This window comes from Diadema antillarum, unplaced genomic scaffold (genome assembly GCF_040938485.1).
Source record: "Diadema antillarum isolate AM-2024a unplaced genomic scaffold, OU_Dant_1.0 seq00000031_RagTag, whole genome shotgun sequence".
Classification (NCBI taxonomy): Eukaryota; Metazoa; Echinodermata; class Echinoidea; order Diadematoida; family Diadematidae; genus Diadema; species Diadema antillarum.
In genome coordinates this window covers 12,350-32,148 of record NW_027271147.1, presented here as the reverse complement: position 1 = coordinate 32,148, position 19,799 = coordinate 12,350, and the positions used below count along the sequence as shown (strand labels likewise).

Below are 19,799 nucleotides of genomic sequence, written 5' to 3'. Positions count from 1 at the left end.
TTCTGTCTGCTGTGTGTGATGGCGCTAGTTGAGGGCTTCAAAACTGCTACACAGAATTTCGACCTTTGACTTCTTTGACCTTTGACCTTGATTTTTGACCCATATTGTACATTAGCTACAAAATGCTACTCCTTCGCCATTTCTAACCAGATTTCGATTCTGTTTGCTTTATGTGATGGTACTAGGTGAGGGCTTCAAAACTTCTACACAGAATTTTGACCTTTGACTTCTTTGACCTTGATTTTTGACCTGTATTGTACATTTTGCTACAAAATGCTACTCCTTCGCCATTTCTAACCCGATTTCGATTCCGTTTGCTTTATGTGATGGCACTAGGTGAGGGCTTCAAAACTTCTACACAGAATTTCGACCTTTGACTTCTTTGACCTTTGACCTTGATTTTTGACCCATATTGTACATTAGCTACAAAATGCTACTCCTTCGCCATTTCTAACCAGATTTCGATTCTGTTTGCTTTATGTGATGGTACTAGGTGAGGGCTTCAAAACTTCTACACAGAATTTTGACCTTTGACTTCTTTGACCTTGATTTTTGACCTGTATTGTACATTTTGCTACAAAATGCTACTCCTTCGCCATTTCTAACCCGATTTCGATTCCGTTTGCTTTATGTGATGGCACTAGGTGAGGGCTTCAAAACTTCTACACAGAATTTCGACCTTTGACTTCTTTGACCTTTGACCTTGATTTTTGACCCATATTGTACATTAGCTACAAAATGCTACTCCTTCGCCATTTCTAACCCGATTTCGATTCTGTTTGCTTTATGTGATGGTACTAGGTGAGGGCTTCAAAACTTCTACACTGAATTTTGACCTTTGACTTCTTTGACCTTGATTTTTGACCTGTATTGTACATTTTGCTACAAAATGCTACTCCTTCGCCATTTCTAACCCGATTTCGATTCCGTTTGCTTTATGTGATGGCACTAGGTGAGGGCTTCAAAACTTCTACGTAGAATTTTGACCTTTATCTTCTTTGACCTTTGACCTTGATTTTTGACCTTTGACCTTGATTTTTGACCTACATTTTGTTGTACATTGGCTACAAAATGCTACTCCTTCGCCATTTCTAACCCGATTTCGATTCCGTTTGCTTTATGTGATGGCACTAGGTGAGGGCTTCAAAACTTCTACACAGAATTTTGACCTTTGACTTCTTTGACCTTTGACCTTGATTTTTTACCTATATTGTACATTTTGCTACAAAATGCTACTTCTGGCGGGGACATATATTACGCACCGCGTAATTTCTACATTTCCTTGTTTTCTTGGGAGTTTGACCATCATACAATTTTGACCTTGCATCACAAAGCCAACAATAAGTCGCACACCCTGATTTTACACGAGGACTAAAAATAGGTGGAATGAGTCAAACTACTGTAATCAGTTTTGTGTTTTTCATATTTTCTGAAAGAACAATTCTTCTACATTACTCGTGTGGGATCATAAAACGAATGGGAAATTGTGTTTTTAGCAGTTTTTCTAGAACACCTCTTTGCAGAGTATACATGTAGTGTGATAAGGTATGTCTTACATTCCTCAATTTCTTCAAAACTCTTCACACACTCTTCACTTTCAACTCTAATAATTTTGAAATGATGATCCTACTGCTTTGAAAGTTGGTATTAGTCATGGGTAGACTATGTTAATAGAGCTTGCTTAATATCAGCATAATCTGATAATCCCTTCATTGTTGTTGCTATGGAGTTTTACATCCTTTTTTTGTCCCATTCTAAACACAGAGCATAGCTAAGACTTCAGAGCCCGTTTTCTCAGTATACATATTTCCAGGGTATGTGCTTTCTTTCTAACATTTAGACAGGTTAGGAGAGTCCACTTGAATTGAGTTATACATCATTTTAAAGCTTAAAGTCTGCTCTTTGAGAATCTGTCCTGAACTAAAAATCCATGTCTGGCGACTTATGTTGGTTTTGTGGTGCAGGGTCACAATTATGAAAATATCTCAATGCCATGCCACTAACATCAACAGGGAGAGTATCATTCAACATCCAATCTCAAATGCAAGACATTACTCACCGCACAGGCCTTTGTTTTTACTTTGTATTGCAATTTATTTTGATAATCAGTATGTACAAGCTCTGAGGGTTATATACAGTAGATTTACCTGTTCGAAATGAGTTTGATGCTTGGCTTTGCACCCCGACAAAAAGCCGGAGGATATGCTCTCGCACCCGTCCACTCACTCAGAACACGGGTGCAATCAATAGAAATCATCATGGGTCATACATTTTTACAGCAGTACACACAGTCAAGTTTCATCTTGTGTCAATCAGAAACATCATACAATACACTATGTTGATAACTTATTATCGGTTATCTACAGTCATACACACATCAATGCAAATATTAGTTGTTGCTTGGTTTTCTTTCCAACTGGACTTGGCATGTTCTAATTAATGTCAATTATTTTCTGCAGAAAATCTATCCGAGTCAAGATTATAACATTGCAATAAGGTTAACGTAAAGGACAGATACATTCTGCTCACTTGAAAAAAATAACACTCTTGTTTCGTACTTCCTATTAAACATGTAATGCCATTAAAACTGGGCTAGTTCATTTTGTTCAGGGATTACACATCTCATCAGAGGGGGTTTCACACAAAAGGAAAAAAAAAAAACCGAGCAAAAACATGCAAGAGAGCATCTTTTTAAACATAACCATCATGGTATAATGGCTACTGCTGTCCACCTCCCTACTGACTTAAGTACATGAGTGGCCATCTGAACACTCAACACCACATAGTACTACTGTAAACGTGGAAATTTTTGTGGTGTGGACATTTTCGCGCGACCAGAATCCTGCACGAAAATAAAAACGCGCGAATATTTTTGCACGCTGTATGTTCCACTAATAAATGTCTTGATTCCGCGGAATTAGAAGCAAGTAAAATTCATTTCACCCAGCCGAGCGCAAAAAAAAATTACTCGCGCAAAAATAACCACTTTTACAGTAATCTGCTTCCAGGTATATTCATTATCCTAAAACATCAAAAGATGCGATACTTCTGTCAGTGTTGAATACTGTAGTTTTGAAAGGGTACACAGATAAGAATCTTTATTTTCTTCAGTCAGTGGACCAGAGCACTGACAATTTTGCAAGTCGGAGGAAAGTCTTGACAATTTCATGGCAACAATTTTTCACCAGCCCCTGCTCTGGTCACTTGGCAGCACAACTGAATGCTGCCTCCAAAAGAAGTTTGTATGAACATTGCGGCATGTCACACAAAAGATCTGTAAAATCAGAAATATTTGCGGCGTGAAACTTTCTCGAATTGGAGCCTGCAGCCCTTTACACAGTGTGAATTTTTTGCAAACTTCCAATGACATTCAATGCATATAGTGTAGATAAGAACATTTGTGTGCATTTTAATTTTGTAAATCTCGGCTCCTTGCAAAATTCACAAAATTTCATATATATGAATATTTCTGGTTCTACAGTAACACTGCCTACTATGATAGAAAAATGCATTATACGTACACCTTGCTATATCTCATCCATCTTTACATAGATCTTTGGTGAACTTCATGAATTGATGATTCTTGGCTAAAAAGCACTACAGTTTCACTGCAGTACTGTCCAGTCAACCACTAAATGTAACTTTAGTCTCGCAAACATTTAACATTTTCTATAACTATGCTGAGTGTAGAAGTCTGCTTTCAAGTAGTCGAACTGCTTTGAAAAGCACAAAAATATATTACTTTCTAATGCTGCGTGCATGAATAACATGACAACTACACTCAACTTCAGATATCAGGTTCAGGCAGTCTGAATGTACATCACTACATGAATGAAAATCTGATGTGTACTATTCACACTTTGCGATGTCATGTGACAATTGCAAGAATGTAATGCTGTGTGTCAATGCCCTATGGTGCCTTAACAAGCAGGATAGATGAAAATGACAGGATATGATCTGACAATTAGGATAAGGATGAATTCGCAATGCTCTCTATAAGCACAGAAGCCACTATCTACAAAATGCCTTCATGTGACTTGTACAAATGTTTGTGATTGATGCTAGGAATTACACAGGACAAGCATGCATACATTACAAACGGATATAATGACATTCTAGCTAAGGATATACGGTACACAGTTGTCAGTATTTCCATCCTAATAGCCCGAGATATTGCTAGACCTCATTGGCCACCAATTCCATCCCTTTGGAAAATATCTCTGCGCATAGGAGGTCGCTTCTTGTTTCGTAATGAGGAGAGGTAATGTTCACATTCAACATGCAGAATACACTTGGCTTCCATTAGTACCAGTGGATGATGGGGTCTATACACACATGCTACAGGTCATCGCTAATTCACTGCAAGACTAGAGTGATGGAGAGAGAAAAATACTTTGAAAACTTTTACTTGGTATCATCAGGATGAAATTACTTTTTTCATTCACAACGACTCTTGAGTTGGAGCGGCTTTGTCTGTTCCAAAAACCACTCAAAAAATCCTTCTTTCTACAATAAATGAGTTGATCTAGAAGGAAAACGTGAAGGTAACTAAGAATATTTGACTGATGAACAAAAAAACATTGGACATTAAGCTTACACGTGATGCTAAATCTTCGTCAAGAAAGATTTCCAATCCAACTTGAGATGTGGGAATATGCATCATCCAGGTAAATTTTGAGGTTTCCAAGACGACTTCCCGAAGGACAGAAATCCCTGTGCGGATGAATGAAAAGAATATATGAAGTCCACACTCATCTGGAGGTACCACGGTGTCATTTCATAAGGGTTGAAATTTCCAAGTTCTATGATCACCATGTCCTGGCAGGGGTGGGGGGGGGAGGGGGAAGGGAAGGGGGTCTAGACAATGGGATCCTTTGCACAGTCCTCCAGCTGAATTGTACTTGGCGTCGACAGCAGTGGCCTCCCACTGTTGGTGCTGCTGGCGCCGCTGTTGTTTCGCGGGGTACCGGACTGCGTGGTAGTCTCACTGATGGGGGTACCGGGCAGGTCCATGTCGACGCCCAGTAGGGAGGAGCCGCTGAATTGGGAGACACCGTCGATCCCGTTGGCCTCCGATTCCACAAAGACAGCAGTGGGTGCGTCCAACTGGTCAAGTTCTTTGGCTGTACGAAGGAGAAAAAAATGAAGAGAGGGATGAATACTTTGATGGTCACACAGCTTTTTCAAGCAAAACTATGATATAAGCATATCAACGCTAGCCCCTGCAAGAGATACAACATATGCAGTAAAATGGTAGGTATATAACACCTTTATATTTTATTCAAATAACCAAGAGGGCCTAATTTCTTCTTTCCCAGGAATGTAAATGATATCTAAATAAAGTTATTATTCATATCAAACTGATTACATGGAAACATGAGTCTAAGACACTATGTGTTGCTGCGTTTTCTAATCCCCAGCAAAACCCCCAAATTAGCTTACAATTATACACAAGGCTGAAGAAGAATACTGGGAGTGATGCAACACAGACATCCAATCCCTTGAGAGAGAATTAAACAATGTTTCTGCATGACAGAAACCGACATACTTAAAAAATTAGTAATAGTAATTAATCTGCGAGCACATTACAAACAATCATTCATCCAACTGTCTCATGTTTATGTGTGATAAACATGGTCACTCAGACTTGATTTTCCATGAAAAAAAAAAAAATGATAATAATTTTCTATGAAGTGGTTAGGAAAAGGGGAATAGCGATGAGGCGCTGGCTGAACTGACCATCATGCTGATCCATGTCCACTCTATATGTGCCCGGCTTGGGCTCTGACTCAAGGGTCAACACCTCCACTGGGCTGCGGTCATCCACGGTGGTCAACGGGTCTGTGGCGGTCTCCACTGGGGCCGACGGGGTCACCTGGTTATTCCCGGCGTTGGCTTCAAGTGCAAGCGCTGCACTTCCCTGTGAGTGGTCGATACCAAGAAAATCTGGACTCAGCAAGGATGCTTGAGATTGAACTACTTCAACATCGATAGAAAGTCTACTTGAGGTGGTCTGTGATTAGATTTTGTTCCTCCAAAGATGTTTCCTCTCCATTGTCAATAAATAAAATAATATACATACACTTGTCTTGACATGATTAATCCTTACAATCACTTCTATTATCACACACTATCAGTGTTTATACCCACATTATCATATTAATAATGTGGCATATATAGCACTGTCATCATTAACATCATATCATCATCATCATCATCATCATCATCATCATCATCATCATCATCATCAATCATCACAATCATCACTATCACCATCAACAACCAATGTCAATCCATGTTAATCCATGGAAGCACTAATCCCAACCAACAGTCAACTTTTGAAACGCTGTGTCTTGGTCAAACTTGCACTAGAGCTCTTTAATGACCTGTAAGCATGGGGAGAGAAGGTTGCCCCAATTACATCGATCTTCATTCACTGCCCACCCACTGGGGTACATTTTAAAAATAACGACTAGCGCAGGTCTGCTAGAATACAATTGCCTACCAGCGAATATGCGCATTGAAGTGCATGCTCATCAGTAACATTCAACTCCAGTCAAGATTCTTCTGCCACGTGTGTGCTGCGTAAATACCTGTAAACAATTTACACTCAATTTGCAAAGGATCAATCAGCATTTTGAAACGCTGATCCAAAATGCAGTTCATGGGGTAATGTGTATGCTCAATTTTTTCGAGCTCGATAAAGAGCTGAGTTTGCAAACATGCATTGTGCATTGTTTAAAAACTATAAATCCCTATTGCAGCGAGCTCTTCAGTATACGTGATTTTGCATTTATGCTTCCTCAGTAAACATGATAAGAGAGAATCAGCGATCGTAAACAAGCCTTTTTGTGCGGTTTGAATCGGTGTTTTGAAATGCCGTCTATGTCAAAGTGAGTCAGGATTCAACTATATTTTGCAATCACCGCATTTCAAAACGACGATTATACCCCCCCCAAAAAAAATAATAATAAATAAATAAATAAATAAATAAATAAATAGGCATAAATGCACCAAAAGAGGAGGACACAAACATGTAATCTCACCAGGTTCTCGATAGACACGGGAGCGGTGGTCTTCTGCGGGGTCTGGAGGTTGGTGCTCCTGATGACCGGGATGCCATCCTCTTCCTCCCCTTTGCCCTTCTTCCCACTGACGTCCACCCGCAGCTCGTTCTTCTCGTTCACCTCCTGGTACGAGTTGGCCTGCTCGACGGCAGAGGCGGGCACGGCTGCCCCGCCGCCACGACTCCGCAGGGACGCCAGTGAGTTGTTGCGGCTCTTCCTGCAGAAAAGATGATGGCATATGACCAGAATAAACCTTGATGTTTTGTCTTTTTCTTTTTTTTATCTTGCTACTTCAAATCGAACCCAAATAGGTCCTGGAATTGTTTGAGATGGTTATAGCTTACCATTTGTGCCACAACTAAAAGGGACTGCCAAAGGAGGCCATTTTTGCAGCATGGTTGAAAACATTCACTCAGTTTAACACAGGGGATTACAATAGCATCAAAAGTTTCCACTTTCACTGTTCTTTGCATCAAACCATGGAGGCTGTTCTCTGTACGAGGTGGGTGATTAAACTGCTGGTACCAGTTATCTCATTTCAGCTGTTACCTACGTTGTATCACTTAGTCTAAACTCTCCTAATTTCGAATGAGAAAGGAGTAAGCTCTGTACATTTCAGGCATGTAGATCAAGGCAACCATGGGAAGTCACTGTATCTAGGTGGTTCAAACTACTAGTTTTGTTCACTTCCATCTGGTATACATGTACATTCTACTTGAACGTGTGAACTTGAACGTACATGACGTCCTACCAATATTGTAAAATGACTGCTCTGCAAAATCAACAAACAAGGAGCTTGATATCATAGACAGAGAGAGGAATATTTCTTGCCAATATTTGATGTGGTAATTGTGACATGTATATTTTTACTTAAATACCTAAAAAAAAAAAATATTCCTCTTTTTCTATATGCGACAATCTGAAGGAATATTTCATCACCCATCACATATGAAAGGAAAAAAAAGAAAGACAAAAAAATGGCCATACTTTTTCCTCCTCCGACCTTCAGCTGTTCCAGAGCGTGACAAAGATTCCCCACCAGTGGCACCACCTACAAGACAACCAGAAAATGTCAAGAGAAAGATGGTGTTACCTTCTGAGTGCCCTTGCAAACATGTTGGCCACCATTTGCATTCTTAGACTTTTCCTTAGAATTTTGTTGCATATATTGCACAGTTATGTGTCTTATTTTACAACCTCAAAATGACATAATCAGATTATGTCTGCATCGGGTTCAGGTTGTGCGTGAAGGTTAGCTTCAGTTTGCTTACAGTCTTGTGAGAATATCCTTGGAATATACCACATTTGATTTAATTTTCATATTTGCATGTGTTATTTTCTTTAAATTTTTGTTATAAACTTAGCTCATCGCCTTTTTTTTTTACAGCAATGCCAAAAGATGTTTTTTAATGCATTACATTTTACTCTAGCATAAGTAAATTCAAGTATCAAGTTTCTGTGAATTGGAGGGGGAAGACATATAAACTAGAAAAGCACTCAGAGAGCACAGACCTCCGCCACACCAGCTAACCTTCCATCCTTGCACGCATGCAATCTATTTCCCAAAGATAAAAATAGAAGCCTCTTGTTTACATCATTGCACACCACCGGAGCAAAGCATTCGCTTTAGTGCGCGTATGTAAACCTCCAGTATGCACAGCTTGAACCCCAAGTTCGTTGACCTTATATGTCAAAAGAGGAAAAATCCTACAAAAATCCATTAAAATTCCCAGATCGCTACCACAATGAGGCATTCCTTGTGTCAATATTGACTTTTCATGCAAGTTTCATTTTAGTCCGTACGCAACTTTTTGAGTTATTTTGCAAGCAGACAAACCAACGCCAATGATCGCTGAACCTCCTCCTTCCTTGGCGGAGGTAAAAGACAAGAAAGAAACATACCCTCTGCTCCCTGGACGTTGGTCTTGCTGGGACCATTGAGGGCCTCTCCCAGGGGGATAGCCTCGTAGCCTGGTGGAACGTTCTCCTGACTCATCTGTGGTGAGAAATTTACAAAACAAAACAGACAAAAAAACAGGGTGATACAATGCCTATGGCAGGGCTCCACACTAACTTTTATTTTTGGTGGCCCAAAGGCAAACATCCAACCGTTTTTGGTGGCCCGATCAGGCCACCAAATTCTTTATTTCTGAAATTTTAGTGGCCCTACGTGTGTTTTTGGTGGCCCTGGGCCACCGGGCCACCGGGCCACCGTTAGTGTCGAGCCCTGCCTATGGTTTGATTAACCAATCTGTGAGCAACCTATATGATACATGACTTACACATGAATCTTATTCTCTCTACACCCCACTCCAGATGGTCAAATCAAATATTCCTAGAACAACCTGTCATCCCAGAACCATGAATCACAATTCAATTTAACGTTCAGGATTCATTTGATCAAAACAAAGTACAAGTAGATTTTGAAAAAAAATGGTAGAAGTTTCATCTGAATCAAACATTTTTTTTTTTTTTTTAGTCAAGGGATTAAAAAATATATATATCTTCAACCAATAGGGCTATTGTTTGCAACCATTTGGTGATAAATGCACATCTGTATACCGACTGTCAAATCCTCTTATCACCAACAACTCTAATCAGGCGCCAAGATAATCATCCTCAATCTCTTCACCCTGTTTGTTCTATCTTACAAAGGAAGCACAGGAGATTAATCGGGCTTCCTTGATTGGGCTGCGTTCTCAGCCATATACAAACGTCAGAAACTTATCACACGCTCTGTCTATTGGTATGGGAAATCAGTTACTACATGAACAGACACGCTTCCACTTGCACACAGAAAGTCATAATTCTTGATGATACAATTTCATCCGCAAATTTTAAGCCCACTTCAGCCTTCATGATTGTCACCAAATTTTATCTGTAAACAGAACTCAATATCTAGGGCGCAAGCAGATCATACATCAGTTAGATAATCTATCAGATATCTCTTCCCACCTCCCTGGTCAGCCTTATACTTTAGTGCCCAGCACACAGATACCAAGAAAAAAAACATTTGTGAGAGGAGATTTGAACGAATGGCTTACAGAATTGTCATCATCGTCTTGTGGAGCAGGGTTTCCCGTCACTTTGCGGAGAGCACGGATCTGAAGCAACGCCCTGAATGCTGTGGACAAATGACAATGTGGGAAAACCTCACTATGACTTCAAGTGCGCCTAGATTGAAGAACAAGGATTGTGCATTACTTTCGTTTTTCTTCACACATGCATTTGGCCATTCTACTTGAGGGATGCATTTCATTTACTCCTTTTGGGGGGGCTCAAATGCATGGTCATCCTCATAAAGTATTCAAGCTTGGCATTCATATCTCTCTTTTAACTACTTTCCAATCAATCACCTAACTTTGGTATGACAATGAAATTTAAACACAATCACTACAAGAAATGGGTGAGAATTATAACAATAGCAGGCATACTATCATGTTAAACATTTGGAAGACAGAGAGACACAAACATCCAAAGCTGCCATGCGAAGCACTTTAAAAATTTCAGCAAAGCTGTGAATGGGAGCGTTAACTTACGTGCTCTGCAAATGGGACAGCAACTTGCCTGGTACCTCAGAGAATCAGCTGGATGGAAAGAAAACATACTGAATGCTCTTAAAAAAAATTTTCAGGTCATGGACAAAAAAACAGAGTGATGAGGTTTGTGATGTACAGCCCACTACAAATGAACCATTCAACCTTTCACCATGACCTGTCACGCCACTGCAATATTTTCTTCAGAGCCCTTTCAGATAACACTGACTCTGTGAATACTAATGAAAACTGAATTTACCACAAAACTTTCAGTAACAGCAGCTGACTCATCTCAAATAGCAAGGAATAATGAATCTCATCTTTACAAGAGCATCTATTTACTCCACCAGTCACCAAAGTGTGTAATCAATTAATATTAAACAAGCACATATATCCCAGGGCTGCACATTAACCATTTTTTTTTCTACTGGTCCGACCTGTCTGTCGGACCAGTAGGTTCCCAGTTTTTCCATGTATTATTGGTCCATTCCTGAAAAAGTTACTGGTCTGATAGTGATTTTTACTGGTTAGGGACTGTCAGACCAGTGCCAGTGTGCAACGTTGTAAATCCTTTGAAAATTAGGGTCTGAGATAAAATGTGATCTGCAATAGTGGAGAGTTATTGATAGTCTCTTACACTGAAAGTCATATACATAAACACAAAATAAGTTTCATATTTTTGCACAGTGCAGGTGTCAGTACTCTGAGTAGGACATTTTCTTTTTTTCCAATACTACTATACCAAATCTGAAACATAAAAACAAACTACCAATAAATATGCTGTAAAGCTAGCCTCCATTAAATAGAGTAAAACATGTGTATCATCACAAATAATATTACTTTGATTAACAGGATGCTCATGTAAATTCATATATTCTGAGAGCTCTGCAGGACACCATCATCCAGTACTATCATTTCTGTGTTGTACATTCCATTTAAGTCCATGCAATACATCTGATATGTCAACAAAAAAAGAAGATAAATAGAAATAAATAATTCTCATGCATTATACTCTGCTGAGTAGTAAATTGCAAAAAAAAAAAAAAAAAAAAAAAAAAAAAAAAAACCTACACTACATGCATCTATATTTATGTGAGGATACAAGTTGTACTTTCAAGTTCAGGAGAGTCTGTCAAGACTTACCACATCCATTGCAGAGACAAAGATGTCTGCATGGCAGGATGAGTGTGTCTCTGGCATCAGACATGCAAATCACACAGTCCGATCCATTGTCATCTGCATACTCCTCCTCTTCCTCCAACTATGGTTGGAAAAGACACAGAGTATGCAATGATTGGAATGTCACAGGAATTTACTCTGGGGCCTGGGAAATTTACAGAAATTGCTTTCAGTGTGAAAGAGAGGACTAGCATTATCATGGATACATGAAGGAGAAAGAATCTTGGAACTTAATATATCTATGTAAACCCTACATTCAACGCTTTCATCACACACACAGAACTTTGTGCACACAATTACAGCATCAAGCAAGATTTGTCTACAAAAGATATTCAGATATAATTTTCAACAAAATATTAATCCAAGCATACACAGTATCCATACATGATTTTCGAAATTTCAAGACTCTTCATTATTGTCTTTGTGAATATGACATCACTGTGAGCTGCATAGAAATTGATCATTACCAGGGTAAGTTTTAATGATTGCTTACCTTCCAGATGTCGATGGGCGCAATGGCCCCAAGTTGACCTAATAAAATTGGGTGTACGTGACAGAATTTTTTCTGTGATTCGGCTGTACCCGTGTATAAGACGCACCCCCAATTTTTCATATTTTCTGACGAAAAAAAAGTGTGTCTTATACACGGAACTTCACAGTAATTTCTTCAAACCTTCCCCCGAAACATAAACCTTAGATCTACTTGCCCCACCAACCCCGAAAATCGCCATGCTGCGAAAGGATTAAAATGAGATTTGACCACACACTGCTGACCTTTGGAGCGTCAGGGTTGTTCTTGTTCTCGATGCCGTAGATTTCCTGGAGGAGGTAGAAGACCCCGTCCACCATCTGCTTCTGTTTCAGGGGCTTGATGGTGTAGGAGGAGTCGGAAGCCTGCTCCAGGGTGGCTACCAGGACATGGCAGTGCCCAGAGTGCTCTGGGAAGAAAGAAAACACACAGACCAACACTTAGCACCCTCTACCAAAATGACGGCAGAGGGAAACTGATGAGGCACTGCTTTTTGTGATCAGTCTGACAAAACATAGACTACTGCTAAACCCTGCTATAATGAGTATGCTTATCATGGGGTACCGCTTCTAATAAGATAAATTCGGCAATCCTGATTTTCTCTTCCTTTATTCAGCTGGTCTCTTTTCTAGCATGTTTACAACAAGGTACGGACTATAACATGGTAAAAATTGGCGATCTCATTGTACCAGAGGTTCCCTGTACTATCAGAAGGGGAACATTTCAACACAACTAGATCTCTCTATGCCCAGTCAAGCAAGATGAACTTTGTGCATTTTAAATCTTCACATTTTCTGACTAGAAATCACACCACAGCAAAACATCATAAACATGTGCATATTAGTTTGGTGTACTGCAATTGAAGTGTACACAGAGTATACACTTGTGCATGCACTGAGACATAAATATGTTTGCACATCTTTATCTATTCTCACATATGGCAATACATTCTGCTTGACTATTTGCAGCTTTATACAACTTTTATTGCCATACATCGATACGAATGAATATCAATATCACATGGTCCAGCTTTGTGCATAATTTGTGTTGCATTCACCCAGTTCACATCTAGTGTAGAACTAGCTGTCAAGAAGATAACACTATCATTGTCCTGCTTGCTAAAATATATGTGTAGATGAGTTAAGAACAAAGAAAAAAGATCCATTTTTCAAAATAATCTCTGAAGAAAATGACAGAGATATTTGCACTTTGATGCAGCTTGTGATCTCAGACAGCCTCTGGTATTCTTACCCCACTGAGAGAAACATGGACATACCTTCTCCTTCCTCGACACAACACTGTATGACGACGGGTATGACGTCCTTCAAAGGGTCGTAGTTAAACTGGGCATGCGGAAGGGAATCAAAACTTGGTGTAAATCTTGGGCATTGATGAAAGATTGCATGCAATAAAAGACACTTGTAAAGTCGACAAACGTGCACCACTGGGAACTTGGGTAGAGACGAGGATGATTTCTTTGTACAGATGATACCAAGCCAGAAGCTTTTAAGGGAATGCTACACAGACGCAATTGTCTGCAGTACAATGTATCTACTCCGACACCAACAAGTTCAGTCGTCCAGAGCAATTTCATATTCTGACAAGCCCACTACTGCTTTAAAATACTTGCTGCATCTTCTGACAAAAACTGGTGGGTGACATGTATGATCAGTGATAAATGTAAAAAAAAAAAAAAAACAAGACTTAGGATTCTATTATCATTCTAATATTATTCTGTTTAATATCATTATATTTCATGGAAAGCAGCATTATGTTATGAATACCTGAATACTCCTAAATCAATCAAACCAGCAAGTCATCACCGCAAGAAAACTTTTACATATAATATGTACATTGCAAGGAGATTGAGGGGAACAGGGACTGTATCAAAATGGTTGCTTACCTCTTCCTCATCAAACTCTGAGGGGTCAAAGGTGAAGGCTGGCTGGGCAAAGGTCTGGCTGGCCCCCCTCTCATAGCGAAAGGTCTCCGACCTTAGCATAGAGTTCCTCGCAGTGTACCTGTGTGATGTACATTGACATACAATCATAATTTATATCATATTGACACACTCAGTATCGAGTCATACAAGTGGCAATCTGAACACACCACTATTGATACATGTTGCTTCGATTAACGATAAGTGGATGTGAAAATATAGATATATATCTGATACTGTATATAGTCAGATTCATTGCACTATTGTTTGATTATGCAATATTGCATAAATAACTACAAAATACAATATGAGGATGACATGTAATACAATCACGCAATTTTTATAAGTCATACACCTGCTCAAATGTTCCATTTCAATTTCAGCAAAATTTCTGCGAGTAGGAAAGGAATATATTATATATTTAGCTGTTACCACTGTCAACTAAGCAACTTGAAAGAAGACTAATGTTGTAAATACTACTATGACACATACTACTCTGCCTTGCACTGATATGTAACACACCTCCCTCTGAACCTGTTGAGGACAAGTCCTGAGAATACTCAGTCAGGTGTCTATGGGAAATGCAAGTTATAGCAAAACCAATCCGTTCTCAACTGGTTAAAGAAGTATATCACTGCAAAATCACAAATAAATTTTGTTCCATTGCAATTTCACTGCACTTGTGTGGTGTTCCTGCTAAAAGCGGCTCAAAATTATGCAGTGAGCACTGTACCGTATCTTTTATTAAGATAATCATACAGATAAGGACAAATATTGTAGGCATGCAGGGTGGTCCACGAGGGGTTTCAGCATGTCGCTGCAACATGCTAAAATTCTTGTGCAACATCCTAAAAAGCCAGCAACATGCTATGCAACATCCTCAAGAATTTGCAACAAGCTCAAAGTAAAAGTATTCAAAAATGTGCAAAACATGTGCATAACATAAGAAACATCAAACTACTAGGTACTTTAGATATATAAAACATGAGAGAGAACATTGAATGTAAGCAGCACAAAGAGAGATAAGCAGCAAAATATTGCGTACTATGTACTCATCGTGTGCGCTCCGCGCATATTCAATTTCTGCAATATTATCAGATTGTGAGCTTGCAACATGCTAAAATTTCAAGTTGTGGACCACCCTGGCATGTCAAACTAAAAACTCACACAGCCCTTCCTCCAGTGACCTCTTCCATGGCAAAGAAGTAGACTGTGATGGCGGTCTTGGCCTCACTGTCAAAGATGAATTCAATGGAGTAGCGTGTGTTCTGTTGCTCTGGTTCCAATTCCAGTGGACTGCAGGAATATACAATACAAAAAGAAATAAAATATGAAAATCAGAGACAGCTAACATGTGCAATGACAGTTCTTTATAATGTGAAAGGTAAGAGTCCCTGCATGATTTCTGTTCTTCATTTGTTCCTGTCATCTTTTGGGCAGTCTTTCAGCTTTATACAACAGTCTATTAAAGGACTCCAATACGACAATCTTGCTGTCAGATTAATTTACACACAGTCAGATTCAGATCCTGTCACTACTGTTACATACTACATAACCTTTTCGGTCATACACGTTGGGATTTGTTATAAAATGTTATCCATTGCTTCACGCTTTATGGCCTCTTCAAGACTAACATGAAGCAGAAAGAACCAATAGCTTCAAGATTATATAATTTCCATCAAGATAAACATGTGATATAAATGGGGGTATACTTATTTGTAAGATTTGCCACATTTGGGATGATCCTAAAATGAATCATACCAAGTTTTCACTGCATTCACATTCACAATTAAATAACAAAGTGCTGGCAATAGACGGCTGGTACTCTAACTCTGCTTCCATCTTGGTTATTGAATGAAGTGAAAAGGATTTTCCCATTGACGCACCTCACAGATTTGACAAGCTTGAGAGAATCCTTCCGGATGTTCACCAAACTTTTCAGTGTCTTCGTGGGTTCATTTGGCTGAGGTGCTGTGTAGGGAAACTGCAATAGGGAGGGAAAAAATACACAAATCGAATCATGAATGCATTAATCAACATTATTCTGCTGGCAGGCAATGGCAATAAAAATTTGACAGTTTATTCACAAGGCAGATGAAAGGTGTGTTCAGCAGACAGACTGGATTGTCCAATGGCTCATATATTTGATGCATGGTATATTCAAATACATTGTGCCACAGCAAGTTACCATTCCATAGAAAGCAGGGGATTTGTAATTTAAGACTGCTACAATGTATCATAACTGTAGTTTACAGTTGTGTGTAGTCTTTCTCCATGATGAGATCAAACCAACAAACACAAACACAGAACAGACAACACTGAAGCAGAGCAATTGCTGAGTCATGTTTGAGAAGACCATCCAGGCTAGCTTTGAGGAGTACAGAGTAGCAGCAGTATACTCAAGAAAGAATATCGTACAATGTGTAAAATGTCAAACTCTTGTGAATAAGATATCTTTCAAAAAATGGTGACTAGGTACTTGAACTGGTATAACTGAATCTATGGATGATACTCATGAACAATACTTGGTGTGCTGTGATGTCCTCACAGAAACATTGAAATCTAACTGATCTATCAGCACAATTTTACAATCAATGTAAAGACAAGAATTAGTTCATAAAGAGAGCTCCAACCCAAAAGGCAGGAACACTTACTGGTGCTGGTCTTGAGTTGAGGTAATTCACATCAGTGTTCTCTCCAAATAAGTAGGCTTCTGGCTGCGGTGTTTCAAAGCGCTGGCCTCCCATGCTAAAATGGCTCCCAAAGTAACATCCTTGAATGACACAGACCAAGAAACAAAATCAAGGTGAAACAAATGGACTATATATGTACATATGTGTAATTTTATATTTTATCACTTTCCATATTTTGATCTCTGATGATCACAAAATGGACTTTCATCACATGGTTGCACATAAATTTTAGCACTTTTAACGACTTCAGCAGATACAATGTACATGTATTCTCATACAAACTGAAGCCTATGGTAATTTTTCTTCTTCTTCTTCTTTTTTGCCTAATTTTGAACAGAATGTCCATTAGAGATATGAAGTTGAACCAGTCAAACTGTAAGTAAAGCCCACAGCACACTCAACACATTAGCACATCTGAGCAGTCGCATGACTCCACACTGCACACCAGGCAATCAGACCACATTGTGTAGTGGTATCAGCTGAAACTTTGTCCACAACTGGTTGTGAAAATGAATCATATCAAATCTGTGCTGGTGTAAATGTCATATATTGGCATACAATATTCTTATTTGGGAATGACATGCCAAATAAACTCAAACAACAACACAAACAGATCTACAGCTGTGGAGTAAGTGCCCCGGTTTGCGGCCGCATAAGGCTTTTTCCACTCTGAAACGCAAACTTGCAAATTGCTTTAACCCAGGTTATATCATAGAGGTTGACCACTTACCAATTTACATTATTGTCACCATCACAAGACCAATGATCATCGCAGTAGTAAAAAAAGACCAAGGCCGCGATCCGGTACAGCGTCCGCCAATTCACGACCGTGGTAATCCGGTTCGCGGCCTGATGTACAATTCCTACGCGATACGCGTGTGCTCCGTGATCTTCTGTTGAACGCCTTCATTTGGCTTGCGAATGTTGCATAAGCGCCAAGTCCCATTGCGAAAGCATGTCGTGAAAAGGGCTGGCGCGCGTGCACTGACCACGAACGGGGAATGCAGTTGCGGTGCTGTTACTGTTGTCTTTTTCATGTTTTTGTATTTTTTCGATCGTAACATCCACTTCCAGAAAAAAATGGCGGCCCACATCGGCTTGCGAAAGTTCTATTTACATGTGAGGACATGTATTCAAAATCCATGAACATTGGGAAAATGACAAAAAAAAAAATCCAGTTCCTTAGACCCCTTGTTCCTTAACTGTGATGTTAAAAAGTACCAAAAATACAATTGTGGATGCAAGATGTCGTTGTTTAGGTGAGAATATTTCACTTTGGTTGGAGATTTTGCCTATGTCATCGGTTGATTTTTGTTGATTAGCAGTGTGGGGTGTTAGTGAATGTGATGTATACGTGTATAGAGTGTGTCATTGTGTTCAGCATTATTACCAAATATGCTGTAAATTACCACTGAACTAGTGCCTGGCCGCAAACTGGGACATTTACTCTACTCGTACAACGGTACATTTAAAAACAAAAAACAAAAACAAAACACACACACACACACCAGCAGGGTTCGACTCCAGTGCCAAAAAAAGTTTACAAAACTGAAAAGCCTAAAATGATTTAGTTCCCTAAAACTCAGGATTGCCGTCTAAACTCCAGCTTCAACAAAGTCTGAACATGAACATAAGTTAATAAGAGTGACTTTAGCTAAATTAACTCACTAATTTACTGACCATGCTGTTGCCCTTTGCACTGCATGGCATGGCAACCACTTAAATAGCTAGAATCTAGACTATACATATAGACTCTATAACTTACAAGTCAAAGACTTTCACATGTTCTTTTAATTTGAAATTTCTTGATAGTCCGCTCAAACAACTGTTAGCATTTGCGAAATATAAGTTAAGTTATGTACACAGGTATATATTAAATACACAGGTCACAGTCAGTCCTTTAAAAAACCAGTTTAAGTGTAACAGCATGCAGCATCTTGCCATCATCACAACACAACATTGTCAACAGTGTCAGCAAAATGTGAAAAGCCATACACAATATCCTATGTCTGGGACTGTGATGCAACTTGTTCTGTAACGAACCTGATTTCGGTGGGTATCTGTACGCCGAATTTGCCGCTATTTCCACCTGTTGGACATTCGAATTCTGCATACTTTGGAAGTTCCCCATCTTGATGACACTTGAGTCGCAATCCCAGAACCGTATTTTCCGTAAACACAGATTCTTGCGATATTTGTCTTGTAGTGTCGTCTCGCCAGAGACTCAGTGGCGAAATCTTCCTGATACAAAATGGCGTCTGAGTGACCTTATGACCTGCCAGCTGATTCATGTCAACAAGGTCCTTCCACAGCCTTGTACGATCAACACCAGGAAGATGACAGGGGATTTGTTTGTTTGTTTGTTTGTTTGTTTGTTTGTTTGTTTGTTTGTTTGTTTGTTTGTTTGTTTGTCTATTTGTATGTTTTGTTTATACACTTGTATTTTGCTACTGAAAGAAGTGCCGCAACTCTTGAAAGAAACCGATTATCTAGGATAGACAAACTTACTTTCCAAAACGGTCAAGCTTTCAAAAAACGTCCCAGTTGATATCTGTCACCATGGGCGTCACCAGGGGGGGTGCGTTGGGTGCGAACGCACCCCCCTTCAGATCCTTAAAAAAAAAAAAATCAGTCTGCTAGCGACCTCAACGCCGGACGCTAAATAATTATTCTTTTCTATTTTCCACCAGGGACACACACACATACACACACACACACACACACACACACACACACACACACACACACACACACACACACACACACACACACACACACACACACACAAAATCGTCGGCAAAAACAATTCGCACCCCTGGTTCTGCAGCACTGATCTTTATATCTATTAGTATTCTA

General features: G+C 39.4%; 1 protein-coding gene across 1 annotated transcript; it reads right to left on the bottom strand.

Annotated features, from left to right (window-relative positions):
• Window positions 1-4,857: 4,857 nt before the first annotated feature.
• On the bottom strand, window positions 4,858-19,179 carry LOC139725296 (E3 ubiquitin-protein ligase MGRN1-like). Its single transcript, XM_071636385.1, has 15 exons — window positions 18,987-19,179; window positions 16,905-17,023; window positions 16,137-16,234; window positions 15,418-15,546; window positions 14,215-14,332; window positions 13,588-13,654; window positions 12,557-12,720; window positions 11,747-11,864; window positions 10,607-10,654; window positions 10,112-10,191; window positions 8,970-9,063; window positions 8,055-8,118; window positions 7,047-7,284; window positions 5,740-5,920; window positions 4,858-5,123 (listed from the first exon to the last, which is right to left on the bottom strand). The coding sequence occupies exons 1-15, from the start codon at window positions 19,072-19,074 to the stop codon at window positions 4,858-4,860; spliced, it is 1,872 nt and encodes a 623-aa protein (XP_071492486.1). The 5' UTR covers window positions 19,075-19,179.
• Between the last annotated feature and the right edge of the window lie 620 nt (window positions 19,180-19,799).

Coding starts and splice junctions, on each gene's coding strand:
- LOC139725296 (XM_071636385.1), bottom strand. CDS start 19,074: ATGGGGAACTTCCAAAGTATGCAGAATTCGAATGTCCAACAGGTGGAA. Junction 15,547..16,136: donor AAGCTTGTCAAATCTGTGAG/GTGCGTCAATGG, acceptor ATATTCCTGCAG/TCCACTGGAATTGGAACCAG. Junction 9,064..10,111: donor AAGACGATGATGACAATTCT/GTAAGCCATTCG, acceptor TTCTCACCACAG/ATGAGTCAGGAGAACGTTCC.